General features: G+C 40.5%; 1 protein-coding gene across 2 annotated transcripts in view; it reads left to right on the top strand.

The window, feature by feature from the left end:
- Positions 1-245: 245 nt before the first annotated feature.
- The window catches only part of COG7 (component of oligomeric golgi complex 7), an 85,635-nt gene continuing 61,547 nt past the window's right edge, over positions 246-24,333 (top strand). Inside the window, exons 1-4 of one of the 2 annotated variants that reach the window (XM_053671788.1) lie at positions 246-536; positions 4,575-4,723; positions 5,025-5,141; positions 12,410-12,578. In XM_053671788.1, the coding sequence (XP_053527763.1) occupies positions 368-536; positions 4,575-4,723; positions 5,025-5,141; positions 12,410-12,578 (604 nt within the window). In that variant the 5' untranslated portion in view covers positions 246-367. The remainder of the gene's footprint in view (positions 537-4,574; positions 4,724-5,024; positions 5,142-12,409; positions 12,579-24,333) is intronic. The other variant, XM_037140462.2, reaches the window with a different exon arrangement.

Here is a 24,333-nt window from a genome sequence, read left to right as displayed (position 1 = left end):
CCTCTGTCCCCTGTAAAGTACCATGGTGTTCAGGCTACCTGAGTTCAAATTTCCACATTGCCACTTTCTAGCTACCTAACCGGCTACCTTCTTAGTTCTGAACCAGCCGCCTGCTTCCTCTCTTTGTCTTTACGTAGGGGTCAGTAATACTCAACCAGCGCCCAAGCAGCGTTTTCAATGCCCAGCACCGTCCCACCCCCACCCAGCGGCGCTGGATTTTGCTGTGGTAACAGACATCTACTTCCGGGGGAAGTACGGCGCGCGGCGAGGGCCATTCTCGGGTGTCGACTTCGGATTGGTGACGGGAGAGGTGTTTGGACTAGGTGCCGCGCTCTCACAGGGCCCCGGGGGCTGAGTCGGCCTGGCCATGGACTACTCTAGGTTCCTGGCTGAAGACTTCAACGTGAAGGAGTGGATCAACGCGGCCTTCAGGGCCGGCCCCAAGGAGGCGGCGGCGGGAAAGGCGGACGGGCACGCGGCCACTCTGGTGATGAAGCTGCAGCTGTTCATCCAAGAGGTGAACCACGCCGTGGAGGGTGAGCGGCGGGACTCTGGGTAGTGGGTGTCGGCGCTTCCCGCATCGGTCTCGACGGACTGGCCGGAACAGAGACTGCCACCGACTTTTAAGGGTAGTTAAAAATTAAAAAAATAATAGCACCAGCAGCCACTCCACGAACTCCTTGACGTGATTTTTTAAATTGCTGTATTTTATTAAGCTTTTGGATTTACAAGTTACCTTGTTCTTGTTATGTTCTGTTTTCACAGAGAAACCCAAGGTATTTTTCCAACACAGCAGTTTTTGGGGTGACTCCTTGACTCTTTAACTTTTTATTCTGTTACAGTTGTCCCAGTTTTTCCCGCTTCGCCTACTCTGCCCAGCCCTTCCCGCTCCCACAGTCAGTCCTCACTCACACCGTTGTCCATTTCTATGGGTCATTCATGCATGTTCTTCGACTAGTTCCTTAGTGTGATTTTAATCCACCCTGTGTTTTTTAGGTACGTCCTGCGAGCCAGTCTCCCAGTGAGGCTTGGTGGGGAAGATGAGGCCAGCAGGCTGCCCACTGGAATTGGGGCCAGTAAATAGACCTTTTAACAAAAGTTAGGGAAGAGGGACACTTACTTCCTTTCAAATTCTTCATTGTACTTGGCGTCTCTTACTATTTATTGAGCATCTATTATGTGTGTCAAGACATGGACACTGGGAATGAAAAGTGCCCGCGGATGGAGCTTTCTGCCTTTTGGGGACTATGTGTAAACCGATTACAGTGAGATGTGGCTTTATTGGGACTGAAACCAGGAGCTGTGGAGGCCGAGAGAGAGTCCACCTAATTCCTGTCATGGAAGACATCATAGGGCAAAGACGGAGGGCGGGCATTAATAATAGCAAATATTTGAGTCCTTGGTATGTCAGTCTCTGTTTTAGTGTTGTATATGTATTAATTAAATGGTTCTCAACCAGGGGTGGTAATGCCTGTCCCTCTCCCTAGAGTATTTGGAAATTGGTGGGAATTTTTTCAGTTGTTGAAATAGGGAGAATGTCGTAAAGATGGATGGTGATGCTTAATGCCCACAGTGAAGGGCATGTCCTGAACAATGATGAAATGCCCTGGCCACAATGTTTATAGTGCCCCTTTATAGGCATGATTATCTAATTGAAGCCAGATTCCTACTTTATAGTTCTAGATACTGCAGCTGACAAAAGTAACTTGTCCAGCATCACGTTGCTAATGAATGAAGGAGTCTGGAATTGAAACCAGGTGACTGGTTGCAGAGCCCAGGCTTTTATCCAATATATATTATTTTGGATCTAATCCTAGCCAGGCCAGGGAAGGGTGAGAGGTTCAAACAGAGTTTGAATATTAATAAATATTAATGAATATTAGTAAATATTAGTCATCATCATCATTATAAGAGCACACTTTCCTGGGAGAAACTTCTGCTGGAGATAAGGCAGGAAAATAGGTTGGGATCAAACTATGAAAGGCCTTTTTGGCCATCCCATGGGGTTTGGGTTTCATCCATCAGCAGGGAGAAGCTTTCGGAGATTTAAAGCTTTATGTTTATGGAAGATGAGACAAGGGCCCAAGTGTGCAGTGAAGAGAAGACATTGCAGATGTTCTAGCAGGAGAGGGTGAGGGCCTTCAGCTAGAGGATTGATTTGCTCATTTACTCAGTCAGCAGATATTCAGTATTTATTAGGCACAAACTCTTTTCCTGGGTCTCAAGACACACTGTTGAATAAGACCCAGTGTTAGGTTGGAGAGGTTGGTAGGAATCACTCAGGATTTAAGTGTCACATTAAAGAGTTTGGATTTTACTTAAAACAAGTGTAATATGAAGGCAGTTGAGGATTTTTTTAAGCAGAGGAGTGACATAGTTTGACGATGTCTGCATTCTGGAGGCTATTGCTGAGGTTCAGAAGAGAGATGATAGTGGCTTCAACTATGATTATGGTGGTAGAGATGATGAGAAATGGTTAGATTTAAGCCATTTGTAAGAGGAAGAAAAGGGGGAACTTGCTGATGGGTTCGAATGAGGGCAGATTCTTGACCTAAGTAACTGTGGTTGGAGGTGCCAGACAAAGTAACATTGAGAGAACTTACAACGAACCTGCATTTACTCACTGTCTGGATGTCACAATGAACATTTTACTATTTTTGCTTTATCAGAAAGCAAAATACCATTTTACCCCTTGATCCATCTCATTTTTTGATGTACATTTCAAAATAAGTTGTAGACATCAGTACAACTTCACCCTAAACATTTCAATTAGAACCATAATTATTATTATTAGAATTCAGTATTTGTTTATAGCTTTTTTTAATTAGATAAAATTCACATAAGGTGAAATGCTTGGATCTTATCTGATGAACTGATGAGTTTTCACAAGTGTATAACTAGCATAACTCAGACCTCCCTAAGATAGAGAATGTTACCACCATAAAAAAATGCCCTCATACCTCTTTGCAGTGAAGTCTGACCCTTTTCCTCCCAGAGACAAGCCCTGGAAGTGATGGTTTTAAAACAAATACTAGAGTGGATTACAGTTTTATGGGCTATAAGAGAGGAGAAATGTACCCAGGGAACCAGCCGGTCCTGAAGCGTGATTCTGAGGCTTAGCAATTGGAGACCAGGTTGGGGCCGTAGCAGCACTCTTAGAAGTCAGTGAAGTCTCTGTGCATTTAAGAAATCTTTGTGTGCTCTGTCTTTGTTTCCTTAGGCTTAGAACCTTACCTGGGGTTAGGGATGGAAACAGGTTGTTATTTCAAGGCAGAGCTGGATGATGGATGAATAGGTTCCTGAAGTGCATCTTCAAGATGGGAAGGTCCATTCAGGGCAATGATGGAGAAGACTCTGGGCTTCTTTGGTTGATTCTTCATTAAAGAGTTAAAGGGTTCTATGCCCTTAACTCTTTCTCCCCTTTCATATAATACATCTTGGGCTGCAAATGTGTTCAAACTTTATTTCACACTTGAGACATTAAAAATATGCTGGTTCTTTGGTCTCACTTGATCTATCAGACATACTAATAGGAATCTCTAGATGATGGCCTAGGGACCTGACCTTCATTTTAACTTAACTGCAGCTGGTTCTGGTGATCTGCAGGAAATATATATATATATATATATATATATATATATATATATATATATATTTTAAGATTTAAAAAAATTTATTTTTAGAGAGAGAAGAAAGGAGGGAGAAAAACATTAGTGTTTCTTACATGCCTCTTACATGTCACACACTGGGAACCTGATCCGGAACTCAGGCATGTGCCAAGACTGGGAATTGAACCAGTGACTCTTTGGTTCTCAGGCTGGTGCTCAATCCACTGAGCCACACCAGCCAGGGCTAGACTATATTTTGAAAAGACTGTGTAAGGTTTGGTTTTGGCTCTGTGAAATCTTGGGAAACTTACCTAACCTCTGAGCCTCAGTTTTCGTATCTGTAAGAGGTGGCTGCATGCCCTGGCTGAGTGGATTGAGCACTGGCCTGTGACCAAAAGGTTGCCAGTTCAATTTCTGGTCAGAGCATGTGCCTGGGTTGCAGGCCAGGTACCCAGTTGGGGGTGTGCAAGAGCCAGCTGTTCCATGTTTCCCTCACATACTAATGTTTCTCTCCCTCTTTTTCTCTCTCTAAAAAGTAAATAAATAAAACCTTAAAAAAAAGAGAGGTGGCTGCTACTAATTGGTATGGACAGTAAGTGATATAATGTATAAAAGCACCTGTCCCATATACTGGCATTCACCAAATGCCAGAATTCTTCATTCTCCTTATAGAATGGTGTTAAAGGGAAGGGTGTTAAAATTGAACTTCGTGGTGGAAAACGATGTTGGGTCAGGTCGATGGTACATTCCATGTGAAATCACATGGCCCTTACCCATGAGTCTGGGGAGGACATACATGGTCCTGACAGAAGCCAGCTCACCTTCCACTCTTCATTCGACATAGGTTGGGGAAATGGTGTGGTTAATATACAACTTTCTTCCTGTCATCTGATTTGTGTCATTCACTAGTGACTGGTCTGATTTTCACCTTCAGTACCTATTTCTGTGTTTGGGTTCTTGCTACAGAAACAAGTCTCCAGGCCCTTCAGAACATGCCCAAAGTGCTCCGTGATGTGGAAGCCCTTAAACAGGAGGCATCTTTCTTGAAAGAGCAAATGATTCTTGTCAAGGAGGACATTAAAAAATTTGAGCAGGACACATCCCAGTCAATGCAGGTATTTTGGCTCCTGTTCTGAATGTTGACTTGTGGTTTTAGAAGATGTTCATTCTCAGAGTGGGAGGCCAACCTTAACTGAGAATTCTACCAAGCACTCAGAGTACTCTTTTGCTGGGTTCCTTCAGCTTATTAACCTCTGTTCAGCACCTGTGACATTTAGCCTTGTGATTGTGTTGTAAGGGACACAGGAGCTCTGTAGAGACAGGAACATGCCACAATACTTAGGTTTTAAGTCACTGATGGGAGGTAGAGATAATAGAACAGCGACTTCCTGGTTTTTTTATCCCTTTCCCTTTCAGGTGTTGGTAGAAATTGACCAGGTGAAGTCCAGGATGCAGCTTGCTGCTGAGTCCCTTCAAGAAGCAGATAAGTGGAGCACATTGAGTGCTGATATTGAGGAGACATTCAAGACTCAGGTAAGTTTCTTGTTGAGGGGATATTGTGGAATCTTCAGTGGGAACCTGAGGTTTGGGGAAACTAGTGCAATAGCCATTCTGTCACAACTGTAGGGGCAGGAGATGACCATGTACAGATAGATTTAGACATGGGGCAGGAAGAATGTGAGAGTGCTCTGAGCATCATTTCCACCCTCTTTAGTTTTTACCCTCTGCTTGACTGAAGCTTTGAGTCCCACAGAGTGAATTCAGAAGATGCCCCAATAAAAAAGGCAGAGAGAACAGTGTAAATGAGAGCAGGATGGAATGTGGGCAGAAGGGCCTTACATACCACAGGGCCATGCTGAGTTACTTAACCCCTCCTGGGCTGCAGAGTGTGGAAAGTAGTGTACTTCTGAAACTTGCTTATCAGGATGAAATGCTTATGAAAAACTTTGTTGCTTGTAAAGCAAAATGATTTATTATGCCTTGCTATTTTTTAAAAACTTCAAAGTTTTAAAAAATGTTATAAACGTACACAGGAAAAACTTTAATAAAAATGAATAAATAGCAAAACATGTCTTTCTTATAATCTTGACATACCTAATTTCCTAATTTCTCTTCTCCCCATAATTCTGTTACCACCTTAATGCCCATTCTTCTAGGTAACACACACACGTAGGTGTGTTTCCTGCCCATTTTTCCCCCACAAGTGGGAGGACACAGTGTGAACACTGCTTTGTACCTTGTGTTTTTACTTAATCATCTATCTATTATTCTGTGTCAGGTGTCATTGTCTTTACCTACAATAGAGCCATACTCCTCCCTGTTCCATTTTAGAGTCCCGCAGGGTGTTGACAAATACAGTTGATCTGGCTTTATAGATATAAGTTGCAAATCTTTCTGAATTCTTGGCACACGTGTATGAGAGAGAATGGATTTAAGTATGGTCTCTCACTTTAATAGTAGTGAACTACCAATTTTAATTAATTAAAAGTTATAAATCTTGTTTTTTCCTCCTCCCATCTTGCTGTTCAGAACTGCCTGCCCACAGTACCACATGCATCCTGCCGTTCTCCCCTTAGGCTCTTCCAATCTGCCCAGAGCTTCTCCCTACTTGCTCGCTCTTTTGGTCTTCCTGTCTTGGTTAATGGTATAATTTTCCGACTAAGTATCTAGGCCAGAGCCCCAGCAGTCCTTAACTGCTCCTTCTTTCCTATCTCTCCCCTATTTGTCTTCAGTTATCTGTCCTTTTCATTCTTCTGCTATCACTTCAGTCATGCTTTCCACTTGGTTTACTGCTAGACCATTGCCACAGCAGCCTATTGGTCTTGCTGCCAAGTTCCCCCTACATTCCAATTTATCCTCCACATGGGACCAGGAAGATTTTCTAAAGCATAGAATGACACATTTTATTTCCCTGTCCCTTGTTCTCCCATTTTAACCTTCAGCGATTCCCCATTTTCTACCAGATAAATCTTATGCATACTCATAGGCATAGCCTATCTTTCACAGAGGGGTATGTGTGGCTTTTCTGTGGCCTCCCCCTCCAGATGAAATCTACATTGTGATTGCTCTGAATTGTTAACACCATCCTTTTATGTCTTCCTCCTCTGCCTTAACTGTCCTTCCTCTCTTTTCTTACAGATAGTAGACCTTCTCTCATCCCTCAAGATCCAGCTGACATATCACCTCTTTTCTTACCCTCCCGGCTAGCCCTTCACCTCTCACATCTGACATTAATTGCTCCCTCACCTGTGCTTCTGTAACACTGAGGCATACTTTTTATTCTTTTTTTTTAATTGATTATGCCATTACATTTGTTCTATTCGCCCCCATTTGTTCCCCTCCACCCTGTACAGCCCTCCCCCACCATTCCCCCCTCTTTAGTTCATGAACACCTGTCTCGAGTTCTTTAGATTCTGTATTTCCCCTACTATTCTTACCCTCCCCCCCATCTATTTTCTATCTACTGTCTGTGCTACTTATTCTCTGTACCTTCTCCCCCCTTCTCCTTCTCCCGCTCCCCTGTTGGCTAACCCTCCACGTGATCTTCATTTCTATGGTTCACTCCTGATCTAGCTGTCCTCTTAATTTGCTTTTGTTTTAGGTGTGGTTGTTGATAACTGTGAGTTTGCTGTCCTTTCACTGTTCATCTTTTTTATCTTCTTTTTCTTAGATAAGTCCCTTTAACATTTCATATAATAAGGGCTTGATGATGATGCACTCCTTGAATTTGATCTTATCTGAGAAGCACTTTATCTGTCCTTCCATTCTAAATGAAAACTTTGCTGGGTAGAGCAATCTTAGTTGTAGGTCTTTGGATTTCATGACTTGGAATACCTCTTTCCAGCCCCTTCTTGCCTGTAAGGTCTCTTTTGAGAAGTCAGCTGACAGTCTGATGGGAACTCCTTTGTAGGTGACAGTCTCCTTATTTCTTGCTGCTTGTAGGATTCTCTCCTTCATTTTCATCTTGGCTAATGTAATGATGATGTGCCTTGGTGTGTTCCTTCTTGGGTCCAACTTCTTTGGGATTCTCTGAACTTCCTGGATTTCCTGGAAGTCTATTTCCTTTGCCAGAATGGGGAAGTTCTCTTTTATTGTTTGCTCAAATAAGGTTTCCACTCATGACTGTTCCTCTTGCCCTTCTGGTACCACTATAATTTGAATGTTGGAACGTTTAAAGATGTCCTGGAGGTTCCTAAGCCTCTCCTCATTTTTTTGAATTGTTGTTTCTTCATTCTTTTGTTTGGTCATTTTTTCCTTCCTTCTGATCCATTCCCTTGATTTGAGTCCCAGTTTCCTTTCCATTACTATTGGTTTCCTGTGCATTTCCATTCAGTTCAATTAGTTTAGCCGTCATATGTTCCTCTAATTTGTGACTAAAATCAACCAGTTCTGTGAGGATCCTGATCACCAGTGTTTTGAACTGTGCATCTGAAAGTTTGGCTATTTCTTCATCGTTTAGATTTATCGACTCTGGGGCTCTGAGTTGTTCTTGAGCCGTGTTTTTATCTGTTTGTGTGAGGCATACTTTTTAAATTGTATTGCAGTCTTCTGTCCCAATACTCTGTGAACTTCATGACGGTAATGTGATCTTCCTCATCTTCGAACACCTCATACAGTGTCTGACATATCATAGATGTGTTGAGTACTGAAATGAAGTGCAGTTAGTTATTACACTCTTAGTTCTTTTGTAAACATAGCATTTATTTTTCTAGTTACAAACATAATCTATGTGTATCGTAGGAGATTTGGAAAATTTAGAAAAATGCATGGAAGAAAACAAAATGATTCTCATTTTTATCCCCTAGTAATATGTTTTTTATGTTTATTAGGTACTTTTTCTACATATCTGTATATATTTGTACTTACATATTTTGTATGTATGCACATATTATAGGTGCATACATATAAAATGTATATATAAGTGTATATATGTAATATACATTTACATATATTTTAGTGTCGATATGCTTTTATGTCCTATTTATTTTAGTTAATAATAAGTGGTATTTTGCTATGTAATTAATACTTTTAAAAAAACATCTTATGTGGGTGCATTAAGAAAAAAAATGGCCCAAACGGAAGAACAGATCAAAGCTCCAGAAAAAATATAATTAAGTGACAAAGAGATAGCCAGCCTATCAGATGCACTATTCAAAACACTGGTGATGAGGACTTCCGCCAAGATGGAGGTATAGGTGGATGTGCTGTGCCTTCTCACACAACCAAGTTTAGAGACAACTAAATATTAGCATCAGAAAACACAACCAGAACATGGAAAACTGAACTTTTCGGAAGTCCGCTAACAACAAATTCTTCAGCCCGACCGGTAAGGGGCGAAACCGGCGTCTGGTGAGGAGTTGCAAAGGAGGGCTCGGTCGGACCCGGGCGCGGAATCCAGACGCGCGAATCCAGACGCACGGGTTCCAGACGCAGGATTGGACCTAGTGAGCGACTGCAGAGGAGACAGTGGGGAGGCAGTGCAGCGTGTTGACTGTGGTTGCCTAATTGCGCGCGAGCGAGGGAGTGGGCGGTTGGACCGGCCGCGGTGGCGATAGAGGGCCCCGCCATTTCCCCACTCTGACCACGCCCCCACATACAGAGTCACAACCCAGCGACCTGGGAGTCCAAGGCGCCGCTTCTCATATTTAAAGGGCCAAAACAGACCAAAAATGTCGCAGGAAGACCTCAAAGCCCCAGAGATAAATCTAAGCGACGAAGAAATAGCAAAACTCTCAGACGCACAGTTTAAAACACTGGTCATCAGCTTCCTCACAGATCTGGTTGATTATAGACACAAATTAGAGAAACATATGAAGGCTAAATTAAGGGAAATGAATGGAATTCCACAGGAAACCCATAGAGATGAAAAGGAAACTGGGACTCAAATCAATGGAGTGGACCAGAAGAAAGCAAATAATGGACAAACAGAAAAGAGTCAAGGAGCAAGAATTCAAAGAAATGAGGAGAGTCTTAGGAACCTCCAGGACATCTTTAAACGCTCCAATATCCGAATTATAGGGGTACCAGAAGGGGGAAAGACACAACCACCAGTGGAAAAATTATTTGAACAAATAATAAAAGAAAATTTCCCCAATCTGGCAAAGGAAATAGACTTCCAAGAAATCCAAGAAGCCCAGAGAGTACCAAAAAAGTTGGACTCAAGAAGAAACACACCAAGGCATATCATAATTACATTAGCCAAAATTAAAATGAAGGAGAGAATCCTAGAAGCAGCAAGAGCTAAGGGGACAATCACCTACAAAGGAGTCCCCATCAGACTGTCAGCAGATTTCTCAAAAGAGACCTTACAGGCAAGAAGGGGCTGGAAAGAAATATTCCAAGTCATGAAATCTAAAGACCTACAACCAAGATTGCTCTATCCAGCAAAACTTTCATTTAGAATGGAAGGACAGATAAGGTGCTTCTCAGATAAGACCAAATTCAAGGAGTTCATCATCACCAAGCCCTTATTATATGAAATGTTAAAGGGACTTACGTAAGAAAAAGAAGTTAAAGAAACATGAACAGTGAAAGAACAACAAGCTCACAGTTATTAACAACCACACCTATAACGAAAGCAAACTAAAAGAACAGCTATATCAGGAGTGGAAATATAGAAATGAAGATCTCAAGGAGGGTTAGCAACAGGGGAGTGGGAGGAGGAGATGGGGGGAGAAGGTACAGAAAATAAGTAGCATAGAGAGTAGATAGAAAATAGATGGGGGGGCAAGAATAGCATGGGAAATATAGAATCTAAAGGACTTCAGACACATGGACATAAACTAAACGGGGGTAATGGTGGGGATGTGGGGGCAGGGTGGAGGGGAATGAAGGGGGGAATAGAACAACTGTAACAGCATAATCAATTTAAAAAATAAATTAAAAAAAAAAGACAAGAAAAAAAAAACACTGGTGATCATGATGCTCACAGAATTGGTTGAATTTGTTCACAAATTAGATGAAAAAATGAAGGCTACACTAAGTGAAATGAAGGAAAATGCATAGAGAACCAGTAGTGATGGGAAGAAAACTGGGACTCAAATCAATGGAGTGGACCAGAAGGAAGAAAAAAATGACAAAACAGAAAAGGATGAAGAAACAAGAATTCAAAAAAATGAGGAGAGGCTTAGGAACCTCCAGGACATCTTTAAACATTCCAACATTTGAATTTGAATTATAGGGGTACCAGAAGAGGAAGAAGAAGAGCAACAAGTGGAAATGTTATTTGAAAAGATAATGAAGGAAAACTTCCCCAATCTGGCAAAGGAAATAGATTTCCAGGAAGTTTAGGAAGCTCAGAGTCCCAAAGAAGTTGGACCCAAGGAGGAACATACCAAGGCACATCATAATTACATTACCCAAGATTAAAATGAAAGAGAGAATCCTAGAAGCAGCAAGAGGTAAGGAGATGGTAACCTTCAAAGGAGTTCCCATCAGATTGTCAGCGGATTTCTCAAAAGATACCTTACAGGCAAGAAGGGGCTGTAAAGAAGTATTCCAAGTCATGAAAGCCAAGGACCTACATCCAAGATTACTCTATCCAGCAAAGCTTTCATTTAGAATGGAAGGGCAGATAAAGTGCTTCTCAGATAAGGTCAAGTTGAAGGAGTTCATCATCACCAAGCCCTTATATGAAATGTTAAAGGGACTTATCTAAGAAAAAGAAGATAAAAAACATGTATAGTAAAATGACAGCAAACTCACAGTTATTAACAACCACACGTAAAACAAAAACAAACTAAGCAAAAAACTAGAGCTGAAACAGAACCATAGAAATGGTTCACATGGAGGGATAGCAACAGGGGAGTGGAGGAGGAGAGAGAGAGAAAAGATACAGAGAATAAGTAGCATAGATTGTAGGTAGAAAATAGACAGGAAGAGGGTAGGAATAGTATGGGAAATGTAGAAAAGTTGAAGAACTTATAAGTATGACCCATGGACATGAATTAAAGGCAGGGAATGTGGATGGGAGAGGGTGCACAGGGTGGAGGGTAGTGAAGGGAAAATGGGACAACTGTAATAGCATAATCAATAAACTATTTAAAAATATCTGTGACTGTACAGTATTCCACATGCCATTATGATTAACCCATAATTTATATTGTTTATTTTAGAAGATTTAGGTTGTTTCCAGGTTTTGTTGTTATAATACTAACATTGCACTAATTAATTATAATACATTAATATCTTTGTGTACTCTGATTTTTTCCTTAGACAAATTTCTTTTTTTTTCTTTTTTTTTAAGATTTTATTTATTTATTCCTTTAGAGAGGAAGGGAGGGAGAGAAGGAGATAGATATCAATGTATGGTTGCCCTTTGTGAGTCCCCCGCTGGGAACCGGGCTGCAACCCAGGCATATGCCCTGACTGGGAATCAAACCGCGATCATGTGGTTTGCAGGCACACGCTCAATCCACTGAGCTACACCAGCCGGGGCTCCTTAGACAAATTTCTAAAAGAGGGAATACTAGGTCAAAGGATGTGAATATTTTTAAGGCTCTTGAGGTATGGTACTAAATAACTTTCCAGAAAGATAAGATAAATTTATAGCACCAGACAGACTTTTTTTTGCAACCACACCAAAAATAGCAATTATAATTTTTAAAAACTTTTTCCAGTTGGTTAAGAAAATGGCACTTTCTCATCTCAATTTGCATTTATTTGAATACTAGTAACAGTAAGCACATCTTTATTGGCCATTTTCTTATTTTATGCTTTTTCATGTATTTTGTCCATTATTACCTGGAGTAGCAGGGGTGTTGTAAAATGGGTATCCTCTGTTTTTTTTTTTTTTTTTGCAGGATATAGCTGTGATTTCTACCAAATTAACCGGCATGCAAAACAGCTTAATGATGCTTATTGACACACCAGACTACTCAGAAAAGTGTGTGCACTTGGAGGCCTTGAAGAACAGGCTGGAGGCCTTAGCCAGCCCCCAGATTGTGGCAGCATTTACCTCGCAGTCTGTAGGTGAGTCCTGGCTGTTTCTTAAGTCTGTGTACCCCTCTGTACAGAGATAAGGCTTTCTGAGTCTTCAGCCTTTACAGTGTCTCGATCTTGATTAAATTATGTATATTGGAAGTACATTGTAACTTTATTGTGGTTGCCTTTACTTCAACATTTTACCTGAAGAACTTCAAAATGCCAAAAAGTTGAAATAAGTGTATAACAAAACACCATCTAGATCCTAGCATTAGCATTTTGCCACCTTTACTTTGTTGCCTACCTGCCCATCTGGCCAGCTTTTGAGACTTATCATCTTATTTATTTTTTATGGGATTTTTAAAGTATATTTTATTAATTATGCTATTACAGTTTTTCTATTTTTTCCCCCTTTATCATCCCTTAGCCCTGTACCCCACAACTCCCCAGTATTACCTTCACTTAGTTCATGTCCATGGGTTGTACATACTAAGTTCTTTGAGTTCTCTGTTTCCTATACCATTCTTAACTTCTCCGCGTCTATTTTATGCCTGCCAATTATGCTTGTTATTCCCTGTACCTTCCTCCCCCCCTTCCATGCCCCCCTATTGATAACCTTCCATGTGATGTCCATTTCTCTAATTCTGTTCTTGTTCTAGTTGTTTGCTTAGTTTTTGTTTTTGTTTCTTTTTTAGTTTCAGTTCTTGATAGTTGTGAGTTGGTTGTCATTTTACTGCTCATAGTTTTTGATCTTCTATTGCTTAGATAAGTTTCTAACATTTCATATAATAAGGGCTTGGTGATGATGAACTCCTTTAACTTGACCTTATCTGGGAGGCACTTTATTTGCCCTTCCATTCTAAATGAAAGCATTGCTGGAGAGAGTAATCTAGGTTGTAGGTCCTTGCTTTTCATGGCTTGGAATACCTCTTTCCAGCCCCTTCTTGCCTGTAAGGTCTCTTTTGAGAAATCAGCTGACAGTCTTCTGGGCACTCCTTTGTAGGTAACTCTCCTTTCCTCTTGCTGCTTTTAATCTTAAAAGGAGATAAAGATAAGGAGATAATCTCCCTTATCATTAATGTTGGGTAACATAATTTGTGTTGGTGTGTTCCTCTTGGGTCCAATTTCTTTGGGACTCTCTGGGTTTGCTGGACTTCCTGGAAGTCTATTTCCTTCACCTGATTGGGGAAGTTTTTCTTCATTATTTTTTCAAATAAGTTTTCAACTTCTTGTTCTTCTTCTTTTGGTACCCTGATGATTTGGATATTGGAACATTTAAAGTTGTCCTGAAGGTTCCTAGCCTCTCCTCATTTTTTGAATTCTTGTTTCTTCATTCTGTTCTCTTTGGATGTTTACTTCTTTCTTTTGTTCCAAATCATTGATTTGAGTCCCGATTTTATTCCCTTCACTATTGGTTCCTGTATATTTCCCCTTATTTCACTTTGGGTAGTCTTCATTTGTTCCTTCATTTTGCGACTGAGTTCAATCAGTTTTGTGAGCATCCTGATTATCAGTGGTTCGAACTCTGCATCAGATAGGTTGGCTATCACCTCATTACTTAGCTCTTTTTCTGTAGTTTTGATCTTCTGTTTCATTTGTGCTGTATTTCTTTGTCTTGGTGCACCTGTTATGTTGTAATGGGGTGAGGGCTTAGGTATTCACCAGGATGAGGCAACCCTCTTTGCTGCATTGTGGTGCTCTCAGTCTGGGTGAATGTTTCTTTAATTCCTTGGTTGTCGGAGTTCCATGCAGTTTGATTTTCTGGCATTTCTCGAATTTTATTGTTTTTAGATTGGTTATTATCCTCCTTTCAGTTGTGCAAGGAATCTAAGGGTTTCTACCAGCTCCTCCATCTTGACCTGACCTCTCATCATCTTATTTTTTGATGCAGTTTCAAGTAAGTTAGAGACATTGGTACACTTCACTCTTTTTTTTTTTTTTCCATTTGCTTTTTTCTAAAGATTTTTTTAGACAGAGGGTAGAGGAAGGAGAAAGAGAGGGAGAGAAACATCAATATGTGCCTGCCTCTTCTGCACCATCCACTGGGAACCTGGCCTGCAACCCAGGCATGTGCCCTGACTGGGAATTGAACTGTTGACCCTTTGATTCACAGGTCAGCACTCAATATACTGAGTCACACTAGCCAGGGCACTACGCTTCACTCCTAAACAATTCAGATTCACATTAGTAACTTGAGTTCAGTATTTGTTTTGTGGTTTTTTTTGTAGGGGGTAAAATTTCCATGTAGAGAAATGAACATCTTTTTTTATTTGAATATTTTATTTATTTATAGAGAGAGGGTAAAGGAGAGAGAAAGTGAGAAAGACAACATCAGTATATGAGAGATACATTGATCAGTTGCTTCTCACATGCCCCCAGTTGGGGACCCGGCCTGCAACCTAGGCATGTACCCTGACTGGGAATCAGACCAGTGATCTTTTGGTTTGCAAGCCTTTGCTCAATCCACTGAGCCACATGAGCCAGGGTGAGAAATGAACAAATCTTAAGTGTACCACTCGATGAGTTGTGACCCTTATGAAGAATATTACATTGGTATGTTATTTTCCAGTGATATTTCAACATGTTTATCTAACTCCCTTTCCCTTTCATTCACACAATGATTGGTAAGCCAGGAGGAAGCAGCAGTAAAGCTGTTTTTTACCTTCACAGCTGTTTATCCTGGGCAGAACATTATCTGTACTCACTTTACTTGCAAGCCCTTATCCTGTGGGTTTAATTATCTTGAATTTGTTCCATTGAAGCTGTTCAACAACTATCATCAGTAAAGTTGGAGGCCTAATTTATTTATATTTTGCTGTTTCTCGTAGTCAGCAATACTTAATGTTTTTTTGCTTCCTCCTTTCTGAAATGCTTTCATCACTTGGCTCCTGAGAAGTAGTATTGCTTTTGTTTATGTGATGGCACATTTCTGGTGATGAAATTAAGTCTGCTACCTTAGGAGTTCTGTATGATGTCTTAAATTTGTTTTAGGATGGTTATGTTTGCTGAGACCAGGCTTCATTAATTATTTTTGGGGGGGATATATAGCTAGAGAGTTAATATGAATATGCAGACTTGCGTATGTATAAACTCTTATCATACATATAAACACTAAAAGTTTATTATATGAGTTTGGCCATATAATTTATTTTTAAACTATAACAGTTTTGAGAGGAAAGAGGGATCTTTTAATAATGAAGGTGGACAGTAGATATAAACCAAGACTATCTATCCTGGACCAGTTGGGATATACAATCATCTCTCTTCCCATATAGGACCCTTGGAGAATGATCCTCTGGCAAGTTGAGTGTTCAGTGTGGGTGGGAGCAGCTTAATAACCTCCTTATGCCAAATAATAATGCTATTCTCCCTCTGTAGATGATTTTTTTGCACTCCATTTCTCTTAGTGGTTCAGGACCTGCAAAGGTCTGGCCTCCTATGCCCAGGTGGTGAAGCCACACCAAAATGGGACTCAGTCAGCACTTGATACTACTGGGTTAGATAATTAAAAAAAAAATTGTTGTCCAATTTTATTAAATGCCTTTTCAGCATTTATAAAGATCAAATGTATTGTTTTTATTTTCTCTGAACTAGTAATATGGCAAATCATATTAATAGCATTCCTAATGTTGCAATTCATGAAGCCCCACCTCTCCATGGTGTGTGTGTGTATGTGTTAATGTTCTACTGGATGTTTGCTGACATTTTACTTAGAATTTTTTTTAAATTAATTTTATTTAGTTATTTTTCAAGTACAGTTTTTTGTCTATTTCTCCCATCCTAGCCTCCCCTGCCCCTTGTTCCCCACCTCCCATTTCTACCCCCCTTAGTTCTCGTCCCTGTGTCCTTCCTGTTTGTTCCTCCAAATTCCTCCCCCTTTTTCCCCTTAACTTCCCTTCCTTCTCCCCTCTGGTCACTGTCCCCTTGTTCTCTATTTCAGTGTCTTTGTTTTTTTTTTTTTTTTTCTCGGCTTGCTTGTTTGTTTTCTTGTTTAGCTTCCTGTTAAAGGTGAGATCATGTGGTATTTGTCTTTCAGCACCTGGCCTATTTCACTCAGCATAATGCTTTCCAGTTCCATCCATGTTGTTGCAAAAGGTAGTAGCTCCTTCTTTCTCTCTGCAGCATAGAATTCCATTGTGTATATGTACCATAATTTTTTGATCCATTCATTTACTGATGGGCACCTAGGTTGCTTCCAGCTCTTGGCTATTGTAAATTGTGCTGCTATGAACATTGTGGTGCATAGGTTCTTTGATATTGATGTTTTAGGATTCTTAGGATATAATCCCAGCAGTGGAATTGCTGGGTCAAAATTGGCAGGTCGATTTTTATTTTTCTGAGAAAATTTCATACTGTTTTCCATAATGGTTGTACTAGTCTGCAATCCCACCAACAGTGGACTAAGGACCCCTTTTCCCCACAACCTCTCCAACATTTGTTGTTTGTTGCTTTGTTTATGATAGCCATCCTGACTGGTGTAAAGTGGTATCTCATTGTGGTTTTAATTTGCATCTCTCTGATAGCTAATGATATTGAGCATCTCTTCATGTGTCTCTGAATGTTCTGTATGTCCTCCTTGGAGAAGTGTTTGTTCAAGTCCTTTTCCCATTTTTTAATTGGGTTGGGTGTCTTCTTAGAGTGGAGTCGTGTGAGTTCTTTGTATATTTTGGAGATTAAACCTTTGTCTGAGGTATCATTGGCAAATATGTTTTCCCATACAGTTGGTTGTCTTGCTAATTTAATACTGTTTTCTTTAGCCACACAGAAGCTTTTTATTTTGATGAGATCCCATTTGTTTATTCTTTCCTTTATATTCCTTGCTCTAGGGGACATACCAGTAAAAAAGTTGCTGCGTGAAATATCTGAGATTTTCTTGCTGATGTTCTCCTCTAGGACTTTAATGGTGTCACGGCTTACATTTAAGTCTTTTATCCACCTTGAATTTATTTTGGTGTATGGTGTAAGTCTGTGCTCAAGTTTCATTTTTTTGCATGTAGCTGTCCAGTTCTCCCAACACCATTTGTTGAAGAGGCTATCTTTACTCCATTTTATGTTACTGCCCCCTTTGTGGAATATTAATTGACTGTAGAGAGTTGGGTTGATTTCTGGGCTCTCTGTTCTGTTCCATTGGTCTATGTGCCTGTTTTTATGCCAGTACCAGGCTGTTTTGATTACAGTGGCCTTGTAATACAGTTTGATATCAGGTATTGGGATCCCTCCTACCTTGTTCTTCTTTCTCAAAAGAGCAGCTGCTATTCGGGCTCGTTTATGGTTCCATATAAATTTTCGAAGTGTTTGTTCTATGTCTGTGAAATATGCCATTGGTACTTTAATAGGTATTGCATTGAATCTGTATATTGCTTTGGGCAGTATGGACATTTTGATGATGTTAATTCTTCCAATCCATGAACAAGGTATATGTTTCCATTTGTTTGTGTCTTCCTTGATTTCTTTCTTCAGGGCTGTGTAGTTTTCTGCATACAGGTTTTTTACCTCCTTGGTTAGGTTTATACCCAGATATTTTATTTTTCTTTTTGCTATATCGAATGGGATTTTTTCCTTGATTTCTGCTTCTGCTGATTCATTGTTTGTATACAAAAATGCCTTTGATTTCTGGATATTGACTTTGTATCCAGCTGTTTTGCCAAATTCATTAATTAGTTTGAGCAGTTTTTTGGTAGAGTCTATAGGATTTTCCATGTACACTATCATGTCATCTGCAAACAGTAACAGTTTTGCTTCCTCCTTTCCTATTTGGATGCCTTTTATTTCCTTTTCTTGCCTGATCACTGTGGCTAAAACTTGCAATACTATATTGAATAGAAGCGGTGAAAGTGGACATCCTTGTCTTCTTCCTGATCTTAGTGGGAAAGCTTTTAGTTTTTTCCAATTGAGTATGATATTGGCTGTAGGTCTCTCATATATGGCCTTTATTATGTTGAGAAATGCTCCCTCTGTTCCACTTCTCTGAGTGTTTTTATTATAAGTCAATGCTTTACCATATCAAATGCTTTTTCGGCGTCTGTTGCTGTGATCATGTGTTTTTTGTCTTTGCTTTTGGGTATGTGGTGTATTACATTTACTGATTTGCGAATATTGAACCATCCTTGCATCCCTGGGATGAATCCCACTTGGTCATGGTGTATGATCTTTTTGATATATTGTTGGATGCGATTTGCCAATATTTTGTTGAGGATTTTAGCATGCATCTATGTTCATCAGCGATATTGGCCTGAAGTTTTCTTTGCTGTGTCTCTATCTGGTTTTGGAATTAAGATGATGCTGGCTTCATAAAAAGAATTTGGGAGTTTTCCATCCTTCTGGATTTTTTGGAATAGTCTGTGGAGAATAGGGGTTAGCTCTTCCTTAAATGCTTTGTAGAATTCTCCTGTGAAACCATCTGGTCCGGGGCTTTTGTGTGATGGGAGTTTTTTGATTACTGCTTCAATTTCTTTTGCTGTTATTGGTGTATTTAGATTTTCTGCTTCTTTTTCACTGAGTTTTGAAAGATTGTATTTTCTAGAAATGTGTCCATTTCCCCTAGGTTTTCAAATTTTTTGGCATACAGTTCTTCATAATAATTTCTTACAGTCCCTTCTATTTCTGTGGTATCAGTTGTAATGTCTCCTCTTTCATTTCTGATTGTGTTTATTTGTGTCCTCTCTCTTCTTTTCTTGATGAGCCTACTTAAAGGCTTGTCTGTTTTGTTTATCTTCTCAAAAAACCAACTCCTGGATTCATTGATCCTTAAAATTGTGCTTTTAGTTTCTATGTCATTTAATTCTGCTCTAATCTTGGTTATTTCCTTCCTTCTGCTTGCTCTGGGCTGTCTTTGTTGTTGTTCCTCGAGTTCTTGCAGGCGTAGGGTTAGGTTGTTTGTTTGAAATGTTTCTATCTTCTTTAGGTAGGCCTGTATTGCTATAAACTTCCCTCTCAGGACTGCCTTCGCTGTGTCCCATAAGTTTTGGGTTGTTGTGAGATCATTTTCATTTGTTTCCAGAAACGTTTTGATTTCTTCCCTAATTTCATTCTTGACCCATTCGTTGTTTAATAGCATACCATTCAGTCTCCATGATTTTGGGTGCTTTGGGTTTTTTTCTTTGGGGTTGGTTTCCAATTTCAATCCCTTGTGGTCAGAGAAGATGCTTGGTATGATTTCAATTTTCTTGAATTTTTTGAGGCTCGTTTTGTGTCCTATCATGTGGTCTATCTTTGAAAGTGTTCCATGTGCATTTGAAAAGAATGTGTATTTAGCTTTTTTGGGATGAAGGGCTCTATATATATCAGTTAAGTCCATTTCATCTAGGGTGTTGTTTAATGCCACAATATCTTTGTTGATAATTTGGAAGATCTGTCCATTTTTGATAGTGGGGTGTTCAAATCCCCTACTATAATTGTGTTGCTGTCAATATCTTTCTTGAAGTCCTCTAAGATTTTCTTGATATATTTGGGTGCCCCTATGTTTGTTGCATATATGTTTACAATGTTAATGTCTTCTTGGTGTATTCTTCCCTTGAGTATAATGAGGTGACCTTCTGGGTCTCTCTTTATGGCTCTTTTTTTGAAGTCTGTTTTGTCCAATATGAGAATTGCTACCCCAGCTTTTTTTTCTTGTCCGTTTGCTTGGAAAACTTGTTTCCAGCCTTTCACTTTTAGTCTGTGATGGTCTTTTGTCCTGAGGTGGGTCTCTTGTAGGCAGCATATGTGTGGGTCATGCTTTCTTATCCATTGAGCGATTCTGTGTCTTTTGATTGGAGCATTTAATCCATTTACATTTAAGGTTATTATTGATAGGTACTTATTCATTGCCATTTTTGTACCTGTGTTCCTCTCTGTCTCCCTCTTATCCTTCCTTCCCTTAAAGCAGTCCTTTTAGTATTTCTTGTAGAGCTGGTTTGGTGGAGGCGTATTCTTTTAGGCTTCTTTTGTCTTGGAAGCTCTTTATTTGGCCATCTGTCTTGATTGAGAGCCTTGCTGGGTAAAGTAGCCTTGGTTGTAGGCCTCTGGTTCTCATTACTTGGAATATTTCTTGCCATTCTCTTCTCCCTTGGAGTGTTTCCATTGAGAAGTCAGTAGCTAACCTTACTGGGGCTCCCTTGTATGTCATTTCTTTTTTCTCCCTTGCTGCCTTTAAGATTCTCTCTTTGTCTGGGAATTTTGCCATTTTGATGATGATGTGTCTTGAAGTGGGCCTCCTTGGGTTCCTCTTGGTTGGGACTCTCTGTGATTCCTGGATTTGTGAGACTTTTTCTCTTATCAAATTAGGGAAATTTTCTCTCATTACTCGTTCAAATACGTTTTCTATTCCTTGTTCTTCTTCTTCTCCTTCTGGTATTCCTATTATTCGGATATTACTACGTTTCATATTGTCTTGCATTTCTCTTAATCCCTCTTCATTCTTTCTGAGCCTCTTTTCATTTTCTTGCTCTTTCTGTGAGATGCTTTCTACCTTGTCCTCCAACTCACTAATCCTATCCTCCGCTTTATCTATCCTACTTTTGAAACTTTCTACTGTGTTCTTCAATTTGGAAATTGTATTCTTCATTTCCTCTTGTCCCTTGCTGATAGTTTCCATTTCCTTTTTCATGTTGATGTAGTTTGCAGAGAGATCATTGTAGTTCCCCTGTAGTTTCTGGTAGTTCACTGTGAGCTCTTTGAACTTCGTAATAACCAGTGCTTTGAATTCACTCTCTGATAGTTGATCAGCCTCTATTTCATCTAACATTCTTTCTGAAGTTTCTGCTTTTTCTTTCATTTGGGGATTGTTTCTTTGTCTTCCCATTGTTTGACACTCTTCTTGTTAGTCTCTGCTTCTAAAATTGTTCTGTTCTGAAACCCTGGTTTTATGGTGTGAACTTCTGTGGTATGATCCTTGTGAAGTTCAGTGGTGCAGACTCGAACTTTCTTGATGTTCTTCATCTCCACCTACACTCACACTGGTGCTTGCGCTGCTCCCTGTGTTGGTCGCCTACCACTGCTGAATGTCCTGGCTCTAGTAGCGCCTCCTCAAGCACCCAGGCCCGTTACTACGGCAGTGGCACAGGGACTGGGAATGTCCCGCCTCCCGTAGCTGGCTCCTCTGCCGCCCAGGGCCATCACAGGGGTTTGGAGTGTCCCGGCTTCTGTACCTGACTCGTACCTGACTCCCCAGCATCCAGACCTGTCGCTATGGGAGCGGCACAGGGGCTGAGAATGCCTCAGCTGCGTAGCTGACTCCTCTGCCGCCCACGGCTGTCACAGGGGTTTGGAGCGTCCCAGCTTCCATACCTGACTCCCTGGCGTCCAGTCCAGTTGCTATGGTGGCATCACCGGGGCCTCCAGTGTCCCAGCTCCTGCAACTGACTCTTCTTTTGCCCAGGCCAGTAGCTATGGCATCGGCACAGGGGTCGAGAATGTCCCAGCTCCGGTTCCTGACTCCTCTGTCGCCCAGGACCGTCACAGGGGCTTGCAGTGTCCGGCTCCTGTACCTGACTCCCTGGCTCCCAGGCCTGTTGCTCTGGCAGCAGCACAGGGGCCGCGTGTGTCCCAGCTCCAGTAGCTGACTCTGCCGCTGTCTGGTGTTTCAGCGTCGGTGTCACAATCTCTGGTGTTTTAATTTCATAAATGCTGGGTAACCGATGGTTTATTGTGCTGTTTCTCTATAGATCTGCCAGGATTTTCACTCATGAGTACAGGAGCTAGCATCAGCTCCGTCTTACTCCGTCGCCATCTTCCCAGCATCCATTAGAATTTTTTCATTAAGATCCCATTAGTGAATATCTTTGTCAGGTTGCAGTACCATGATTCTGTTTGGTTCATAAAAACAGTTGAGAAGCCTTTATTCTTTCTTACTCTTTATTTTTTAAATTAATTTTTATTTTTTATTTTTATTTTTAAGTATATTTTATTGATTATGCTATTACAGTTGTCTCATTCTTTTTTCCCCCTTTATCGCCCTCCCCCTGGCCCCCCATTGTCTGCAGCTTTCCACCTGCTTAGTTCATGTCCATTAGCTGTACATATAAGTTCTTTGACTTCTCCATTTCCCATACTATTCTTAATCTCCCCTTGTCTATTTTGTACCTACTAATTATGCTTATTACCTGTACCTTTTCCCCTTTTCTCACCCCTCTCCCTCCCCACTGATAACGCTCCATGTGGTCTCCATTTCTGTGTTTGTTTTCCTGTTCTATTCATTTGCTTAGTTTGTTTTGGGGTTCAGTTGCTGATAATTGTGAGTTTGTTGTCATTTTGCTGTTCATATTTTTTATCTTCTTTTTCTCAGATGAGTCCCTTTAACATTTCATATAATAAGGGCTTGGTGGTGATGATCTCCCCTAACATTATCTTATCTGGGAGGCACTTTATCTGCCCTTCCATTCTAAATGAAAGCTTTGCTGGATAGAGCAATCTTGGATGTAGATCCTTGCCTTTCATGACTTGGAATAGTTCTTTCCATGCCCTTCAGCCTGTAAGGTTTCTTTTGAGAAATCATCTGATAGTCTTATGGGCACTCCTTTGTAGGTAACTTTCTCCTTTCCTCTTGCTACTTTTAAGATTTTCTCCTTATCTTTGATCTTGGGTACTTCATTGATATGACTTGGTGTGTACTTCCTTTGGTCCAACTTCTTTTGGTTTCTCTGAGCTTTCTGGACTTAATATGTCTGTTTCTTTCACCAGACTGGGGACGTTTTCCTTCATTACTTTTTCAAATAAGTAATTTTTCAATTTCTTGTTCTTTCTTTTCTCTTTCTGACACCCCTATGATGTTGATATTAGAATGTTTAAAGTTGTCCTGGAGGTACCTAAGCCTCCTCATTTTTTTGCATTCTTGCTTCTTCATCATGTTCTGGTAGAATGTTTATTTCTTCCTTTTGTTCCAAATTGTTGATGTGAGTCCAGGTTTTCTTCCATTCACTGTTGGTTCACTGTACATTTTTCTTTATTTCACTTTGTATAGCCTTCATTTCTTCCCTTATTTTGCAACTGAACTCAGTCGTTTCTGTGAGCACCCTGATTACCAGTGTTTTAAAATCTGCATGTGGTAGGTCAACTATTTAGGTCTTCTTCTGGAGTTTTGATCTGTTCTTTCACTTGGGTTACGTTTCTTTGTCTTGGTGCACCTGTAATGTTGTAAGGGGCGGAGCCCTCGGGATTCGCCATGGTGGGGCTCCCACTTGTTGGCGTTGTGGTGCTGTATGTGGGAGAGGTGTGAGAGAGGGCACAGTGCCAGTTGCTCGACTCTCACCCCACTTTGAAGAGACTGGCCATTTTTCCCGCCACCCGAACCTATATACGTTTTTACAGTCAGAGGTTCTAGGCCTTATCTTGTCTAGAACCCTGGGTTATGCGGTTTGTCTCATTCCCCATTTCTTCCTCCTGATTTATTTACGTGTGGATGTGGAACTGTCAGGTCTGTGAGCTGCCACCTTGTCATGCATCCTCTTTGCCCTGGCTGCCTGTTCCTGCCTCTCCTATCAGTCTGGATGAATGTTTTTTTTTAACTTCTTGGTTGTTGGACTCCATAGAGTTCAATTTTGTGGCACTTCTGGTGGTTTTTTGTTTTTAAATTGTTTTTTTTCCTTCTTTGGTTTTGTGAGGAGGCCAATTGTATCTAGCTATGCCTCTGTCTTGGCTGGAACTACTCTATTGGTGTTTAAATAGCATTTTTTAAATCAATATTGCTGTGGCCCCATTCAGTGATTTTTGCTTGCAGTTCCACTTTAGTATGAATATTACAACTTCTGTTTATTTTATGCCAATACCACCCTGCTTTGATTATTTTAGCTTTGTAGTAAGTTTTGAAATCATGAAATATGAGCTC

Source organism: Artibeus jamaicensis, unplaced genomic scaffold (genome assembly GCF_021234435.1).
Source record: "Artibeus jamaicensis isolate MK-2021 breed Jamaican fruit bat unplaced genomic scaffold, CSHL_Jam_final contig_700, whole genome shotgun sequence".
Taxonomy (NCBI): Eukaryota; Metazoa; Chordata; class Mammalia; order Chiroptera; family Phyllostomidae; genus Artibeus; species Artibeus jamaicensis.
Note: the sequence above shows the minus strand (reverse complement) of the source record. Positions and strands in the feature narration are given on the sequence as shown.